At 40.2% G+C, this 19,911-nt stretch overlaps 1 protein-coding gene across 1 annotated transcript in view; it reads right to left on the reverse strand.

The window, feature by feature from the left end:
* nbeaa (neurobeachin a) overlaps window positions 1-19,580 on the reverse strand; it is a gene marked incomplete in the record, with an annotated part of 147,512 nt that extends 127,932 nt beyond the window's left edge. The window contains 1 exon segment of the mRNA XM_014003308.1: window positions 18,899-19,580. Within this exon segment, the coding sequence (XP_013858762.1) occupies window positions 18,899-19,267 (369 nt within the window).
* Between the last annotated feature and the right edge of the window lie 331 nt (window positions 19,581-19,911).

A 19,911-nucleotide genomic window follows, 5' to 3' on the forward strand; every position in this document is an offset into this window, starting at 1 on the left:
GTGTGTGTGTGTGTGTGTGTGTGTGTGTGTGTGTGTGTGGAGGGGGGAGTTAGAGGGTGATCTGAGGGGAATCTCGGTGACTCATCACCACCACTGCCTGGTCCTCAACATTTGAGAGTGAACAAAGAGGAAAGGTTGAACCCCAGTAACATGTGGAAAGACATTAATCTTCACCGAGCCACCAGCAGAGAGGTTAGGAAAGAAACATCTGAGAAGAATTCTGAGCAAAGTTGGGAATGAGTTATTATAGAATTATCCAATAGATCAGTGGTTCTCAAATTTGGGGTCAAGACTCCACTGTGGGTCATGAAACAGCAGGCTTCCTACAGCTTAAGCCAAGTTAAATTTAAGACTTTTTAAGACATCTTTAAGGCCGCCTGAAATTAAATTTTAGACCAACTTCACAATAAACAGGAAAAACCCAATTAGCAACAATTTTAACCAAATGTTTAACACAAAACATAAAGCATTTGGCAAATTATTGAAAAATATAAATGTTCCCAATTATTTCAATATTTGAGAAAAATTACAAACTTATAATGTGTTAACATTTTTAAGACATCTGAAAGATTGGTTTAAGTCATTTAAGGCTAGTTAAGGCCTAAGGCTTTTTAAAGGATCCTTGGGAACTCTGACATTATAAATGTATTCCTAGTAGCACATTTTATCTATTATTCATATGGAAAATAACAATAAAGTCTGAAACTGGCGCAGAAGTATCATCATACGTTAAATCCATTGTGTTGCCATTATCCATCCATCTATTATCCAGAATCTCATCTCTAACCTGGAGAGAGCAATCCACCCTTTTCTGACTGAGGACCATGGACTCAGGTTGGGAGGTGCTGACCCTCATGCCAGCTGCTTCACACTCAGCTGCGAACCTCTCCAGTGAGAGCTGAAGATCACGGCACGATAACGCGAACAGAACCACATCATCTGCAAAACAGCAGAGATGAAATCCTGAGGCCACCGGAACAGACTCCCTCTGCCCCCTGGCTGCACCGAGAAATTCTCTCCACAGAAATTATGAACAGAATCGGGAGTCCAAACTCCCACCATAAAGGAGTCGGACTTAATGTACTGCTTGTATAGGGACAAAACAAGAGACCCACAATGCCATACTTGTGTTTCCATTATGAACGTTTTTATTCACTTTTTCAGCCTTGTATTGTGCAGTCCACTTGTTGCAAGAATATCAGAGGATGACAATGTAAAAGCCAGTCAGAATCAAACTTTAACCCTCCAATATGAAACTATTCAGAGTTATAATCCCCCACTTCAACAGATCGGAGAAGTCAACTTAAACTGCAAAAATATTTTACATGGCATTTAACATTGCACCACACACTGATAAAAAAAATCACATTAGTTTTGGACAATAACTGGCACACATAGCTCTGATTTGAAATATTGACACCACAGATCAGAACCTGGTTTTATTGCTCTTGCTGATATGAACAATCAAACCTGTCCATTTTCCTTCTTTGAAATATACAGATTTATCAAATTAAACCTTTTTGAGACAATAATTCTCCTCTGTAATCACTTGTTGAAGTCTATTTAACAGGAAGAACATGCAGTTCTGATTTACAGTGCCCTGCATGCAGAGTACTGATGGAAATAAGAAAAAGTAGGCAACGTTGTGGCTCGACACAGAGTGTAGATGTACTAACCAGCCTAATGTGGTGTTAAATGACTTGTTACGACTACAGACGCTGTTGTCTAGGCTGCAGGGTACATATGAGCAAAGCAAAAAAATGTTAGGTGTCTAATGTACAAAGTTGCACAAACACAAACACACACAGTAGAAAGTTAGCTCTAATCAACCTTCGGCCACTGCAGTATGCAGCATGATGAATAGCTACTTTCAGTAAAGCAGATGTGGGATGCATGTGTGTAGAGCCAAAGCAGAGAGGCAAAGTAGGCCAGCATGAATATAAAATCAGCCCTGCCAGGCAATGATGTGGGCTACAAGAAGGGAGAGAGAAGCTTGTGAATTTTTATGCATGTGTGTGAGTCTGAGCACTGCCAGAGAAAATCTGTAAGGTGTGGGAGACTAAAGCATGGGGCTAAGGGAGCGCTCGTTTCGGAACACGCCGGGATGCAGGTAATTCTAACGAAGTGGCTCGTTAGAACTCAAATATTAGCACGCGGTCAGGGTGCCAGACAGAAACAAATGCTCACACACACACAAACATCAGCGTTTGAGCATTGGTTTGGATCCAAACGCCGCATGCCCTATGTTCCACACAGGCCCCACCCTCTCACCACCTCACAGACTCTGCACGTATTTCAGGACAAAACACAAGCAGGCACATGAAGAGCCAGACACAATAGCATGAAGCAGCTATTCACTCCTTGGAAACGAGGAGCAAAGCAAAAATGAAAAATATTAACAAGAGCTCACCCGTCCTATAGAACCTAAGATTCAAAAATAATTTATTCCAATTAGTGTTGGAAAAAAATTCATCCTGAATATAACCAGGGTTGCACAATGGCTTGCAGATTTACCAATATTGCAAAATCATTGTGTGCAATATTAATATTGCAAAGATATAGCGTAAAATAGAATATATCATTTAAAGTGAGGTTCTGTGGAAAGGTTCTGAACAATTGATAATAATACTCTGAACAACATCAGTTTGGACAAAAAGAGTTTATTTCCAACTGGACTTATGATAGTGCTGGGCGGTATACCGTTTTGTACTGAAAACCGGTTTTTATTTTTGTTATGATATGAATTTTCAGAACACCGGTGTAAATAGCCTGAACACATGCGGAACGTTTTGTCGCGGCCTCCAGTGAATTGTTTCCTGGAGGACATATTTCCTCGCAGCACCGCTAAGCCCGTTAGCATTCTAATGTTACTGTTGGAACAACTGGCGGCGGGTGGTGTTTCAGCTGCTTATATAGTCTGACGTAAAAAAAAACATCCCGTTTTCACCATCCCTAAATGTAGCAAACAACTCTTCAGTGACATGCATGGTTAGATTTAACGCGGTACGTTATAATGGAGACGTTATTGCATGGAGACTCTAATGTGCTTCTATTGTGAAAAGCCCGGGGGGAAGTAGTTTTGTAGTGTAGCGGAGTTGACTGGTTTGCAAGGTGAGTCGTCCTTTTAAGTTTTATTAACACGTAACGATAGACCAGATAATGATTTTGTCTCAACCCTTCACGATTGGACCTAAATGCATGATTACTGTCCACAACCAGTCAAAGAAGAAAAGATGTACAAGAGGAGGGAAACAGTGATACGGAGAGAGGTACAGTAAAAGAAAAAAGTCAATAAGCAAAGTTTGTACATTTTATTATCAGCTGAGCTGTGAGGAAAAAAAATACTGTCAAATACCATGAAACCGGTGTAATTTTGAAAATACCGTGATATAAAATTTGGGTCATACCGCCTAGTCTACCTTATGAGCTTACAGCTAGTGAGTGAGGCCAAAATTAAAGTGGATTGCTGGCATCTTACAACAACTCCTTTCTCAACAACTTTGTGGCAGTTTATGTGAAAACCACTGAATAAATCTTTACACTGCTAATGTTTGATAGCATTGTTATTTCAGCAGAAAATTTATGCCCGTTTCAGTGCTACAACTAATCCTATTCATGCAAGTCACAAGTACATAAACAACAGCAAATTTTTACCACAATCACAACCAGTAGAACCCCACTTAAAGAGATCTGAACCATCACTTTAATTCTTAGACCAAATTCAAGAACTGAGTCACCTTAGGTTTATAGATGGACATTTTAGATTTTGGCTTTCAAACCCCAAAACATGTTACGACAAAGATTAGTTCACCCCAAAGATCCAGTTCCCCGGCAAAAATAGAGCAATATAATATATGCTGTTGTCAGGTGGACTGTGATCAGTTATACAATGGGGAAACAAAACAGCCACTGTTCAAAAGAATGAGCCAGCACAGACGAGTTACATCATCAGGTCAGGAGTCTGCAGTTTACACTCATCTACAGGCCAGGACTCTACAGTTTACACTCATCTACAGGCCAGGACTCTACAGTTTACACTCATCTACAGGCCAGCAGTCACTCTTTCAGGGATGAAAATGTTCTCATCCTTGATAGAGAGGAATGTTAGTTTGAGAGAAGACTAAAGAAAGCCATCTTTGTGAAGAAAAACCGTCCACCATTAAACAGAGGTGGAGGCCTTCATGTCCAGTTGTCCTCCTCCTACAATGYGGTTATTGCAAGTATGACTCAGCCCCCTGTGAGCAAAAGTTGTGAATCAGGGCCCCAATGATACCCAACACAAAGAGGGAAAGAGGGACAAAAACAAGGGGAYGTCGAGCCCCGCTTGCAGACACTACATTTACATAACAAAACACCAAATAACCACAGCTGAAGCATCCAAACCAATAAGTCAGATGATGGGGCACAAGACCCTCTATGAACAATAGAGCTAATCAAGCCTGTTGTTAGGCGATGGCCCTCTTTTACATATGACTAACCTGTTTGTCCACCATGTGGAGGCAGGGCTTATAAGGCTGAGTTCACTTGAAACTCATCAGACTAAAGAAGTCTCTTGGAGAGACGAAACATTTCACTAAAGAACCCATCTAGAGGACCTACTTTTTTTTTCTTTTTGACATTTTGATTTATTCTAAACAGCAGATATTTTTTTCATAATACTGGAAAAAGGGCACCACTAAGGGAGGGGCCAGGGGGGCAATGGCCCTTATAAATATGTTTCCTAATAGTTTATATATGACAGGAGCAAAATAAAACTCCTGATATTTATAATTTCAGCCTTTTGGTTTTGGTGTGCCACTACAGGATTATCCCCTCAATCTGCCCATTGTTTCAAATAAACAACTACAGTAAGTCTGTGGAAGCCATGATACGAGAAGCAATTGCTGAATGTGAATGCTTCGTTTAGCTGTGAATAAATTCACACTTCAGTGGCAGGGGACATATATTGCACATGATGTGTGTGTTTCCATCATATAATCTACCAAATGTATTTTATTCAGTATAATTGCTGCAGTAAAAGGGTTACAATGGGAGGTGTGTGTCTCGGTGGTAAAGAATATCCTATGCAGTCAAATGAAACCTCTTTTTTAGCCTTTGAGCTATTTTTGGCCTGATGTCATCTTCCTGCATCTTCCTCATCAATCCATCATCTACGATTACAAAAGCCCCGCCAGAGAAAGGTAAAAGGTGATGGCGCTCATTTGCGTCACAATAGACAGTCGCTCACAAGATTTTCTCAAAAACGTGGGAGAGGAGAGAAAGGAAAGCAGAGAATGATGACACTGCAGACACCTCCATTACCTCCTCATAATAGGGATCATTCACCAGCGGCTTCACCCAGCTGGGGAGTCAGGGAGCAGATTACACCCAGGGGTTTGCAGGATGTATGTGCTTCGAAGGGGATAAGGAAAGGAAACGATGCAAACTGTGTCGTCAAGCTTCATTCCTCGTTCTTTTCTCCCCAACCCCCACCCCCAACTTGCAGGAAAGATACCTCACTTAAAATCTCGTATGGCTTATCCTTGGGAGAGAAAAAAAATAAAATAAAATTCCAACCATCTGGAAATGGCAGCTAACGAAGGATGAGAAGGATTTCATAGGAGCGAGGCAGAACTGAGGCGCTTTAGGACACGAGGAGGTGAAGAGTTTAGCAAAGATATTTCCTCACATTCACCCTTTAAATCAGACTTGAGAGTTTTAACACAAATCACGGCATAATGCAAGTTGAGGAGAGTGAAACAGAAGTTATAATGAAACTGGCAGAAATCAGCTTTTCGCCGCATAAAAGATTTCTTTCCTTTTAAAGCAGATCACAATGAGAGAAAAATGCTACTAAGAGGATTTAGGGGTGACGAGGCTCATCGTTGAAGGAACAACTTGACATTTTTGCTTTTAATTGGGCACGTTGCTGGGTATTGGTGGAAATCGTTTCTATAATTTGTCCGGTGTGACGTGGTGTTTTGAGGCTGTGACTGCAGAATTTGCAAAGGTGGAGTCTAACTCCCCCCCCCAAACAGATGACTGATGATATATAAAAAAGTCCAATTAAAACATTAAATGTACAAAAATACAAATACAAAACCGTGCACCCTCCCCCTATTAGGGTGATAAGCAACTGACAGTCCACGGGCCACATTTGGCCTGTGGGTGACTTTCGTCCGGCCCACCGAAGTGACCATCCCAATTTTTGATTTTTTTTTTGTACATACCTTTTAAATGGCAGGTTTATTACATTTGGGTCAGTGTGCAGCACTATGTGGCCCTCTAGTAATGTCGACAAAAAATTGTGGCCCCTTCCATCATTTAAGTTGCACATTCCTGGTCTATGAGGCTATATTTCAGTCCTTTGTCACGGGGAGAGGAGTGATACCTCCAGTGTGATGAGGCTCCACAGGTGGCGCAGAGCACATCAGACCCCTTACTGAACATCATACCACTTAGCCTGTGGTACACCGAAGAACAAACAGCACCCGAAGTGGAGACCTTTCACTATTCCTTCCTCATCATTTTGCTTGCCTTGGTTTACCTCCTTTTAATCTGTCTTGATAGCTATGCTTGAAATATTGATTTTGTCTGTCTAATCCATTAGCAATATAGCTCAAGAACCACAGAACTGATTTTAATTGAATGTTTAGGAAATAATCTTTAAATGTACACCTTTCGAAGCCAACTCAATTCAAGGTGGCTGTCGAAGCTAAAGGACCTTAGCAAAAACAAAAATGGCTAATGTATAGTTCCTGTTTAGTACATCTTGTTAAAATATTGTGTGGTTGTAGCCAAAAGACATTCACAGCACATACTCCAAGTGCTACTCATTGTGCAACATTTTTAAATAAAACTCAACCTTGTTTGTCTATTAGAAAAATAACATGAACCACCAGATGGATTGTAATGAAACTTGTAGGAAGTAGTTACTGAAGTTACTCTACAGCTGACAAATTTTTGAAGTATATCAAAAACAAGATGGCCACTGCAGCTAATCAAGATTAGCTTACACAAAAATGGCAATAACACGGTTAATTTTACAGATACTCAACTAAAATTTGGTGTCACAGCAGCTGAGATCGAGCCATGCAACAATTACTCTTTTAAATTAAATGAGAATTCCTCAAGTATCTTTTTTATTTCCACTCTCTTCTTCTCTCTGGCTCAGAGGGGTCGGAACAACCCAGCTGTGTGATAGATAACAAAGTCATCCATGACCTTGCAGAGGAAGCCACACCCTCCATCCTCCATTTCTTTGTTGATACGTGTGTGAGTGAGGAGCAGATAAAGTGGCAGGTCAGCCCAAAGTAAAAACATTTCCTTTTGTTCCTTGGGTCAGGACCAGCACCACTTTCACTGTTGATGCTGAYGCTGCAGACTCAATTGGTGCAAACAGACTAAGCCTTTCTGAAGCTTTAGCGCAGCTAATCTCCCCAAAAATATCCCCGACATCATTTTACAGAGAACTGGAAAACGCTTGGAGCAGACAAACAAAACAGGCATCCTCATCCTGAGACATTTCTAAAGAGAAATTACTAATTATTTCCATTTGTATTTGTTTATTTGAAGAAACACTAGCCTACAATGTGAGTAATGTTTGCGGCTTTCCTTCATGAATACAAAATTTGCAAACAGTTCTGCTGGTTTAAAATTTGATTTATGACAATTTTGCATTTTAAATACAATTACCGTATTTATTCGTGTTTAATACGATCTCATGTATAATACGACCCCACCCTTTTTTGAGCTAAAAAAGCATAACAAATTTAATCCTCTAACTACCTCCAATTTCATACAGACTTCAAGATTTTTCAGCCTTGGCAGTCTTTATACGTATCAGTAAAATGATCATTGGACTGTTCATTTTATTTTAACAACATATGTACTAAAAGGTATGTTGATAACAAATACAGTATATCAGCTGTAGCAGCATCATATGAATTCTGGCATTTTACACATAGTCCACCAGGATGCACCAGCACAAAAGTCAGAGACTTCACATGAGATTTGAACCCTCTTCTGGGGGAAAAGCAGATTACTTCCTACTTGCGAGCGCCCCCTCTGGTAGGGAAACGTTTTTTTCAGGGATACAAACTTTTTCAGAACACTGGTAGACGGCAGCCATTACAGAAGAACATGTGTTTGTTGTTCCAGGAGCGGCCCGGTCGCACGCTAATGTCATTAGTTYGTTATCATTACTAAGGTGCAGGAATACTTCTTTTTCACATCATGTCACCTGCCTGGATCTGTTATTATCTCGCTCTGAGGCACGGAGGAGTATCAGAGATAAGCTCGCTTCAACTGCTTTTTACGTCATGGTCTCATTTCCAGACTCAGGCATTTTGTGAATGAAGCCAATATTTCAGTTAAAAGATATAAGTAATATATTTATCCAAATATAGTACTACCCCCCGTCTTTATGGATGATTTTATGGATTTAATTTTACGTATTATATTTTAATAAATACTGTAGTTCAATGTTGTGTTTATCCATAACTTGTAAAACATAACGAATAGGAAAAGAAAAAGGTTTTATGTTTAGAAAACTTTCTTAAACATTCTCAAGTTGAACCTCTTTGTGGTCTAGATCTGAAGCTTATCTATGCATGTTTTATTTATATGTGTGATAAAAAAAAAAGAAAAAATATGAAGGGGTCTGCCAATACCAGATTTTCTAAGAGTACAAGGACCTCAATTTGGGTACTCACTAATACCAAGTACTACTACTTTAAAAACACATTTTATTTTATTTAAAACAAGGTGGCTCGCCATCCTTATAGGCCCACAGCCTCTCTGACTGAATAAAATCATTTTTACAGCACAATATTATTGCCTAAATAAAAATAACAAAATTTTCTCTCAACTTAAAATGTCAACTGTAACACATTTAACTGAGTATTGATACTGGTATTGATTGTTGTATTGGTAGTTCTGAGTATCAGATATCAAATACCTATATCAGTATCCGTATCGAGACAACACTACTTATGAGAGTTTTTTGTGAACAAAATAAAAATGTATTACTTTGTTTTCATTGGTATTCCTGTTGGTGAATTAGAAAAGCGATGCTCTGAGATCCACATCAGCTCAAACTGGAAACAGATTGCACTTAAAATGTACAAATACATCAAATACACATTCYAGCCTGTTGCCTCTAACAAAAATGAGTCAGTCAGTAACAACTGAGAACACATTATAAATAACTTTTAAAATAAAATGTTTTATATTTTTTTTAAAAATTTTCGTACCCAATTCAATAGCACAAAAACCGCACTGACTCAGCGGTTTTTGTGCATTGCTAATAATTTTAAAAGGTGCAAAATATCTTGTCAAAAATTCATTATAAAAACATGTCTGTCCCCACCATGCAACAGCCACATTAGCAGAACATTACTAAAAGTGCTGTTTAAGTCTCTTAGTGGGACATTATCTGCTGGGCTGTGCTGCACACAGTGACTCATTGTTTTCCTCTGTATGAACACAGAAGCAGATTATGAGCGCTGCAGGTAACAGGCAGCTCGTGCTCCAAGTTTACAGCCGCAGGGCAGCAACAAGAACTCTTTGATTAAACTCAGTCTTGTTCTGTTGTTTACACCAAGCTGCGGTTGATGCCATATACTGTATAACAAAATTTTAAAAAGTACTTCCTTTAAAAAACGTTATGTACATCAGAATAGTTTTGAAGACTGGACAGGTGACAAATTTAAGTCACACATCCCGGTTTTAACCCAGCTTTTTATTTTATTTTTTAAGTTTTATTTTCAAAGTGGGTTACTTAGTGTCAAAAAAGCGAAAAGTCTGAGACAATAATGGCAATGTTTTTTGTAGAAGCATTGTCGGTCACTTTTAAAACTGTGGAAGAAGATGACAAGAATCTTGACAAAAAATGAGGAAGAACTGGAGGAAAAGACGTAAAATATTTTAAAGATCGGAAACCAAGATCAACACAGAGGCAACACTTTAGGTGGTAAAACACAATTCACATTTGCACATAATAGAAGKAAATATGTATTCAGGTCCCAGCACAATAAAAGGATAACAAGAATAGCTCTAAAATACAGATAAAAACATGCTTGTATCGCGCACAAAAAAGAGGTAAGATTGGTGCAGGTTCATCGTCAATTCAATGGCAGCTGAACTTCAAGTTTTATTCAAGCCATCTATTGAAAATTCTGGTATTTTTTCACATTACAATACACAGGGTTAGAAAAAATGATGTCAATATTGTGAAGCCCTATTTAATGTGCAGCAGGCGATTCGCATTTCCTCAATGAGTGGTAGGCTTTTCATTTAGTTTATTCACGAAGGAACAATAAAATCAGAACGTTAGTCTGAGTTTTGATTGGTGTAGTGTTTGAATGTGTGCGTGCTGAGGTTTCAGTTCCCATCATGCCTGTCAATGTCGTTTCTGACACTGACTTAGTGACTCTGGACTGGTGACCTTGAAGATAGCGCCGCACGTGGACAAGGATAATGAGACGTTTGCAAACAGAGACTCAGCGGGGCACCTACAAAGGGACTTCAAGTGACACTACCAGAAGGTATTCATACGACCAAGGCAGATGCTAAGTGAGAGAAGGAAAAAACACTGAACACCTAGTCGCCAATCGATTTCTACGTCAGACAAAAACATGTTGTTTTGATTCCAAAAAAAGCAGTCGGGCCTATAAATAAGCACACCTGGTGCTGCACGGAGGCACTGGGACTGACAGCACTGACTAAAGATGCTTTTGAAATTTGGCTGGAGTCTTTGAGTAAAGAATAGATGTGACAGTATGCTTCAAATAGATACATCACATGTCACCCATTACTTCAACAAACACTGCTGCTCACCCAGCTTCCTACAGGGAAAACATGTCAAGTAAAAAAAATCTGAGAGGAGAAACGACTGACCAATAATCTATTCAGTCAGAAAAAAAGGACTAGTTTTAAAGGAATGATACAAACAGCCTGAAAATAACGATTACTTCCTTACTGTCTTGGTCAAACCTGGAAAATAATGTTAAATGCAATCTCAATCTTTATTTTTCACAAAGTAAAAAATAAAGTCAATGCAGAGACTCTGAATCGTTTGGAGTTAGTCATTATTAGGCCCATGTGCAATGGAAAGCTTTTATTTTTTGTTGTTGTGTTGTTGACATTGTTATAGTTTTTGTTACATTGTTGCTTCTTTTTTATTTTCCACTAGCGTCTATCCATCCACTCTCTTCTACCCACTTCTTCCTTTCAGGGTCACGGGGATCACTGTTGCCTATCCAGCAATCACTGTGCGAAGATACTGTACATCCTGAATAGGCTGCAAGTCAATCATAGAGACACAGAGACAAACAACTAGCTCACTCACACCCAGGTACAATTAAGAGTTACCAATTTGCCCAAAAGTCATGGATTTTTTGTCTGTGGGAAGAAACTGGTGTGGCCAAAGAAAACCCACGAATGCACTGAGAGAACATGCCAACTCTACCCAGAAAGGTCCCCAGTCGGGATTCCATCTGGGAACTTTCTTGCTGAGAGGTAACAGTACCAACTAAACTACCAAGCCACCCAGCTAGTCAATACAAAACAATTTCATTTGCCTAAAATCTTTGTCCTGTTTCATCATACATGATGAACTAAGGCAAAATTATAGCATTTGTCAATGAGCACGACAAGCATTTGTAAAGGAATTGGCTATATTAGCCATGTAATTACTTGGTATCAGATTGATACCAAAATACCCAATATCACCCACCTGTATTGTAAATAGACCAGGTAGGTCCTTCGATGGATGCATCTCTGAATTTGGACACAACCACTAGCTGCGTTTCCATTGACCATAAAAATGCACAAATTAGAATTTCGAAAATAAATTTGCTCAATGGAAACACATCAATTTCGAAAAAATTACGTTTTTCGACAAAATGTTTTTTACGCTAGGATGAGGAGATTTTTCGGCCATATCGAAATTGGTGTTTTTCGCAAAATTGCAATGGAAACACTTTTTCGCATTACGGGAGTCACGTGATCAAGAACCGGCTGTTTCTACTGGTGAAAAAGACGATGACGAAGAAGACAACAGGAAGTAGAAGTAGTAGTAAGATCATAGAAAATGTAAAAGTAAATAGTAAACTCACTGACTACGGTACTATTTCCCCAAAACACAGCATACGTAGCTGCTGCCAAGTAGGGACTTGTCTCTGGAAAGCCTCGATAAAAGACGCCGACGTCCCCTCTGATGATGAGCGCTAGTGTCGCGGTAGCAACATGCTATGTGTTTACATCCATTGCCTCCATGTTTGTAATGACTTATCATGAGAACAAACATATTCACGTGACTTTAATAGCATTTCTTACTTAATGGAAACACCGCAGTTGCGAAACTGTGTYTTTTCGACATCAACAGAATACTGACAAATTTTTGCGCACATTTGCAATGGAAACACAGCTACTGAGTGTTACTAAAACAATTTTAGCTCAACATAATAAAATTGATTAAGAGGTAGCCCCTTTTTGTGGGTACTAAGGTTGTCCACTCGAATTGGTTTGACTCAAAAAAGATAATCAGTTGTAGATGCAGATGTAGATCATGATTAATTTTTGAACTTTTCGTTAAAATAAGTCTAGTGGTTCAATACAACACACAAACWAAGAATAAATAAAAAATACATAAAAATTTCAACTGTTACGAGGAGCAGCGAGGTATGAAAATGACATCATTAATCGCTCATCATGGTCTTGAAATATTCCAGATCCCAGCTCAACAAAACCTCCTTTGGGAAATGTGATAATAAGCTAAATGAATTTATTAACCACATGTAAACAAACTAAGCTTAATGATGCCTCACTTATTGTTGTGTGGTGCCCAGCCCCTCGAATCAGATGGAGTAATATTAGTGATGTGTGGAGAGCAGAGCTGCAGCAGAGAAGTCCGGAAGTGGAAAACAACGCCAGGGGGTCCAGTATCTGGATGCAGGCAAAGAGGAGTGTTGCCTTGACAACTGTGATGCCTTGCTGATCATAATACTGGAGCAGCTTGCAGCCAGCACTCAACAAATTCTGTCAACATAAATGTATTTATTTATATTTTTATGAGGTTCCACTGCATGCACTGTTTGAGCTATGATTACATATATTTGAACATACTATTTGCACAACAATGAACGTAAAACTTGTCCAAATTCTGGCAAAAAATAATTTATTTTGCATTTCCATTTATTTTCTCCATTGCCTGTGGCCAAAGGCAAAGGTAATAATGTTTTCGCCTTTTTCTGTGAGAGTCCTGCCACAGACAAAATACCTTAAAAACACAAAATACTAATAACATGATCAGTTTTGCAGATACTGACCTAAAATTTGGAGTGGAAGTGAGACTGATTCTCTAAGATTGATGAAAATCGTTTTTTTTTTTTGTTGTTTTGTTTTTTAATTTTACAGTTACCTATTTGGAGACAACTCTGTTAGTAAAATATCTCATGAACCACAGGATGGATTTTAATAACATTTTCAGAAAGTCATCAATGGTTATACATAGGACCGGGCGATACGGCTAAAAAAATGGATTAGGATATAAGCGTGTCATTCAATTCAATGCAATTTAATTCAAAAATACTTTATTGATCCCAGAGGGAAATTAGATATTGATAATTATTTATTATGTTTTTATTTTACTTATTTGAAATAACGACCAGAAGAAAAAAGCTGAAAGAATTGTGCCAAGCTTGCCTCTTTCATCCACAATTTCCTCTCGAGCTGTTGCATCATTTTTTCCTTTCACTCCACATCATTCTCTTATTTTTAAGCAGTTATGAGGCAAAACATGAAATTGCAGCTGCGCGTTACTCAGCAGGCTGTTGCTAGCTTAAAGAGTGAATTAGCTGATGCCTCCAACCTTGCTTAGCTGGGCCATGRGAGATCAAGCAACTAAAGCTAAAAGGCCATGCCATCCTGGATCGGAGTTCATTGAAATTATCAACATTCTATTGGGTGCATTTTCTATTGACACTGATCAGGTGTCTATCGTGATTATATCTTGTTTTATCACCCATCCTTAATTGTACATCTACAACTTGTTAATTTTTGGAGCCAAACCAATAAAAATGGCTCCCATAGAAAACTAAATTTAAAATGTGACTATTGCTGTGTTCCAGTTGTCCTGGGAAGTGGTAATTTCCCTGTTCCCATTGGTAGAATTAAACTGGAACGCCCGCTCCAGTGGTAATATCCCACTCGTATAGTGGAAGAAATTAAACTGCCCCCAGTTTCGATTTCAAGATGGCAGCTACTCGCAGCTTTAGAAAGTTAACTCCGTAACTTTTACTGTTAGTTATCTTTCTTAACTTTTTTGTGCATGTTTAATCACTCGCACAAGTAGTGTGCTTTCTGTGCAATATTGTACGTATTAAAATCAATGTTTATTTGCATGACGTACGTAGTAGAGCTTTCTTTTTGTCATTGTTTAAATTGTAGCAGTGTCGGCTAATTGGAATGCAGTTTCATATGGTTTGTTGAGAAATGACGTCACTACCAGTTACCAGTTCCAGGAATACGATGTAAATGGAACGCAGCATAAAACCAAGTCAATATTACAGCTATTGTGCTGCAGTTTGGTGTGGTTATAGATGAGAGTCATTCACAACACATAGGCTCTGTCCAAAACGGCAGGACGGGTCCTCCGAAGGTCGAATTGTCGGCTGCATATGTCACAGCGCCGCGACGAAGGACGTCCAAAACCGAAGACTCCTCCGATGCAGCCGACAAATACGTCCTTCCTTTGACCCGAATCGAAGGACTGGTCTGATGGATCCTTCCCGGCCCAGCATATCCCATAATGCATTGCGGCCCGACCGGAGATTTTTTTTTTATGCTAGTAATGGCGGACGAAGCGAGAGAAAAGAATACGTTTTTAATAAAAATACGGTGATATAAAAATTTTAAAAAATTAGCGGTTGTAATTCTAATACTTTTATCATTTGTATGGACATGTTTTTACATATTATTTTTTCGTCATAAAAAACGCGAAATAAACATGAACCTACAGCGGGTCAATTAGTTCTTCAAATGATACTTTTAAGTTAATTTTATAGTTTTGTGATATTAATAATGCTAATGTATTGATATTTTTCTAATTTTGATTTAAGTTTGCTTGTTTAGCATCGTCACAGTTGCTAGGTGACAAGACGTACGCCGGGGTAAGGAGGGGAGGCTAGACCGTCCAAATTCACAGACTCTTTTTTTCCGGTCTTCCCGGTCTACCAAGGACGCGGCCCGCCGCGACCGGGGAGTCTGGGTCCTCCGGAGGATCCGGCCTGTCGTTTTGGACACAGCCATACTGAGCCTGAAATCTTCTGATATTGGATGAGATTGCGCGTAATAACGTTTAAGCTTTGGCCAAATCGTCACAACATGAGGTGAGAAAGCACAAACTAGTACAAAACGTCATGAAAACATGCATACCTTTATGGAGAGATAAATCTTTACAAATAGTACACAAAAGTTCATCACCAGCAATATCTACACCAAAGATTGTACTCCTGTTTTTTTACCAGATGTATTTCATACATTTGACAATCCATCTGCTCGCCCAAAACTCAGTCGGATCTGAACAATATTGCCTCGGGAGGCTGTGGTCTCCCACATTAACTGGAATAATGGATCAGCTTTTGGGTCACAGCGGATTCATTGTTGCAGCAGCATGACCACTGAGGCTTCCTGCCTCTGCACCTCTTTGTTTCAACTCTTTTAATTAAGGAGCCGGGCAACAGAATTCCCTAACAGGCTTAACTATTGGGCAGCCCTTGCAGCCAGAACTGATTGTCCAATTCAGGATTTTGCCAGTGAAAAAGCTTTGTGTGACCAACACATAGCGCTTTTAGTTTGCCAGGGTGTTGGGGTGGGGGTTGTGTGTAATTGCATCAGAGCRGCAATCACAATTAAATGACCAGGACTAGAAGCAGGTGTTTGCAAAAATAAAAAAGATGAAAAACAAACTGAGGAGTTCATTTCGGGTAAGCTTTCACTAAGGTAACAAGATCTCGATAAAATGTCATGAGCTTTCTCACTGATTTGTCACAAACAAAATAAAATGAATTTCTTGGCAAAAATATGACTAAAAATCTTTTTCACCATTTCAAATTGTTTGGGTGGAAGCAGTTCAGCTAAAAGGGTCAGAAACTAGGACCAGTGGAGTCATCTCACTTAAGTACAACCTCCCCCACTCTAATGCAGCCTCTGGAGCTACGTGCTGAAAAGAAGGGTCTATGTTGTGCATTTATTTAAAAGGGACATTTCATGCTAAATCTACGTTTTTAACCAAAAAAAATTCATTTTTGTGTGTGTACTTGGACTCTCAAAGAGTGCATAAAAAGTAAATTTTGTCTCTCTCTTTATATTCTGTTTCAACCCAGTTTTCTCTATTTCCTATGATGGTTTTTGCATTGGAAATGCCCACTACAATTTGTTYGTCTTCATTCCGTGCAGTGCCTCATTTGGATTTAAAGAAACAGCCACAAAACGAGTTGTCCTGAGACACGCCTCAGAAAAATGGTGAAAGAGGGGCTTGTGGAGTTACAATAAGGAGGAATTCAGACAAAAGCGTTTCAGTTACACTTATATTGACCCCAACGGAAGGATTTAAATGTGAAAAAGAAGAATTTAAAAGCAGGATATGTCTCCTTTAAAACAAAACAGACCAAATGCAGAGTTCACGCAGTATATATTTGTCGACTTTTAGAAAGAGAAAATAAAGTTTGCATCTGTTTGAGTTGAGATAAATACAGTCAAACTTTGAGGTGGAGGGGAAAAAAAGTGGTCAGAACATTCACTGAGTCCCATAAGTTCCTCGTCACACAAGATCCTTAATTATCACTCTGTTCATCAGTGTGGTCAACTGTTTTCTATTTGAAACACACACAAATGTTTTGTCCTGACAGTTTCCATGCCTCAGATGCTCTGACAAATTCCTCTGTAGTTTTCACTGCTGCAAAATGTCTGCCAGGATTTATTTGATCCATATTGTGCTTTCTTCTGTCGTTTTAGAGTGAAATGTTAGGAGCTGTTTGAATTTAAAGGGGAGGGGTTTAGTTGTTTTTGATGGGTTGTGTTAAAATGTTTTCATTAGAAACCAGTAAAAATTTAAAAAAAAAAAACTTTCAAATAAAACTTTGGCTTATAAAAAAAAATAATACAAGGGAATGATTTTCTTGACATTACACATTCACAAAACTACTGGAGGAATAAAAGGTTGACCCTTGATCGGGTTTTTAATTTAGATCTCTAAGTGAGTTTAATCCTTTTCTAAGGCTGTAAAAGAGAAGAAATCAGAGAGGAGAGATGCCYTGGCTCAGTCAAGTTTGTTACGAACGCTTTTATTTTTAAAACACTGTTTAAAATCACATCCCGTCTCGTGACATTCAGGTGTCTCCATGCACTTCTACCCGTCGCCGGTCTGATGTGGACCAATCCCAGGTCCTTCCTTCTACCGCTGCATCAGCTGGTGATTTCTGAGCACATAGCCACTGCAGCATCCTACCACCTCCTCCTCCCCCCACCACCCTCCTTAAACCCTCCCACCACCCTCCTCCTCCTCTCTCCACCTGCCTGCTTTTAAATGCGTGGTGCTGCCAGGCCAAAGCAGCCCTATGCATGCGGCATCTCTCCTTCCTCTCTCCCCCACCTCCGGAACGACGGAGAGAGTGCCGCGGATGGTTATCGGCCTGCACGGGGGGTGGAGACCAGACTGGAGGGAGCAGAGCTACCAATCACTGATTGGGTGATAACCTGAATCAGGAAGGATGAGAGACAAATGTGTAAAAATAAAAATCAAAATCAAATAAAACCAGACCACTGGGAAGGTGGAATCCAGAAATAGCCAAAACCCTATTTACTGATATTTGGTTTTAAAATACTTTTTTTTWAATAATAATCATAAAAAGCATTATCTGCTGGGTCCAATCATAMAGTACACCCTGAATATGAATGGGTTGTTGGGGGAGAGCAGCACATATCCTCCTAAAGCTCCTTTCTGGATCTGCTGTGCATTTTGCCCATCTGTTTCATAACAGTCCACACCAGTCAGTCAGCTGGATTAAATCCTCCCATGTGTTGTGTTGGGTGAAAGGCCTYAGATTCCTCCCATCATGGAACATGGGGCGGGGGGGCAACAGCCCATATCTGCAGCATAAATAACCATTATGTGATGCACACAGTTATACAAACCACCAAACGCTTCAAAGCCACCTATACATCACTCCTCTGGCGCACAGGATGATGCAGGGCCCTGCCTGCAACAATAGGCCTTGTGCATAATTTGAAGCCATTCTCCTACACACACACACACACCGACACACACTCACTCATCACTGGATAGCATCGTGCTAGTCGGCCTTTGTCCGATCAGTTTGTTTAAACCGGTGACAGACGTGTACACCTGCACGGTTTTAGGGGGGGGGGAAGTGCTTCGGCTCGTGGTGTCGCGCGCATCCGTCGGTTCCTGCATCACTCCGGACCATTGAGGTCAAGAGAAAATGTAAAGAACACTACAGCCATGTTTAAAAAGCTCTTTTTTTAACTGCAAACTGGTCATTTAGTCAACAATGGCTGGTGATTGAACGACCCTCAGAGACATGCTTGGTGAGGTCACATGCTTTTCAGCTTCTCCAGGCTTTGCAATAATACACAATTAATATCCCCAACACACACACACACACACATGCACCGTTCTGCCTCGTGCATTTGATGTAAAATTAAAAAAAACATTAACATCCTCTGAACAAATAAATGACATCATCCTCCACCGCTTGAACGCCACACAACCAGAGTGGAGCATCGTAAATAAAACATAGCGAGTTGGGGCGCAGTCATTCTGTTTTTCTGATGGCTTCATCCTTTTTTTTTTTTTTTTTTTTTTCATCACATTTATTCCAAAGCATCCACTCACCAGGTTCAAAACCGTCTCCACAATGTCCCTGTTGCTAACCTCGCCGACCTGGATCAGGCCCACCAGCACGGCGAATTTCATCTGGATATTCCTGATCGGAACGCTGGGGTTGATCACCCCGGCCGGGAGAACCATGGAGCCGGCTGCGGACACCATCCTCTCCCCGCTGTTGTTGGAGCCGGAGCCAGCGCCCGCGGCGACGGCGGCGGCAGCGGTGGCGACGACCTGCTGCGGCGGAGCGGAGGAGCCCGGCGGCGGAGAAGGAGGAGGAGGTGGAGGAAGAGGAGGAGGAGGGTGGGAGTCTCGGTCTGTGTCCGTGAGCGAGGAAGCGGAGCCCGGCGGTGCTGAAAGCGGCTTCTCGCTCGACATTTCCCCCTTGGAAACAGGGAAGGAGAGGAGCGGTCGCCGCTGTCTCTCACACCTGCTTTGCAAGCTCGGGCGTCTGCTGCTCAAAGAACATCCACTGCGTAGACGAAAAAAAACAAAAAAAGAAGATAAAAAAAACAAGTTTTTTTTTTATTTTTATCCACCGAATTCACCCTACCCTCCTAAAAATATGTAGGGATTCATAAGGATGAAAAAAAAGCCTTAATGGTAGCTTGTGTTCCTCCGTGTCTTTCTCTCCTCCGTCTGTCTCTCCTCCTCTCATTGGCAGGTTGCAGTCAGTGCGGCGGTTGTGTGGAGGAGACAGCGGCGCGTGCACGCCCCCTGTCTGCGGTAGCGCGCTCTGACGGCGCATGCGCACTTCCAGGCGCTCTTGGAAAGGGTGCTGAAGTGGAATAACAAGGTGCCATTCATGCAGTCCACAAAGCACCACAGAAATAACTGGACTCGATTGGCTGGATTCCCTCAAAGTTTGCAGCCTTTTTAAATGTGTATTTTTTTTTAAATGTAGATAGATATGAGGTGCCAAGTGTAAAATCAAAGGTTACAAAATGTCACCAACATGTTTTTATTATTTTGTTCATTGTCTGAATGTAAAATTCTAGTAAAAACACTATATTATTTAGCTC

The sequence above is a fragment of the Austrofundulus limnaeus genome, unplaced genomic scaffold (genome assembly GCF_001266775.1).
Source record: "Austrofundulus limnaeus strain Quisiro unplaced genomic scaffold, Austrofundulus_limnaeus-1.0 Scaffold17, whole genome shotgun sequence".
Taxonomy (NCBI): domain Eukaryota; kingdom Metazoa; phylum Chordata; class Actinopteri; order Cyprinodontiformes; family Rivulidae; genus Austrofundulus; species Austrofundulus limnaeus.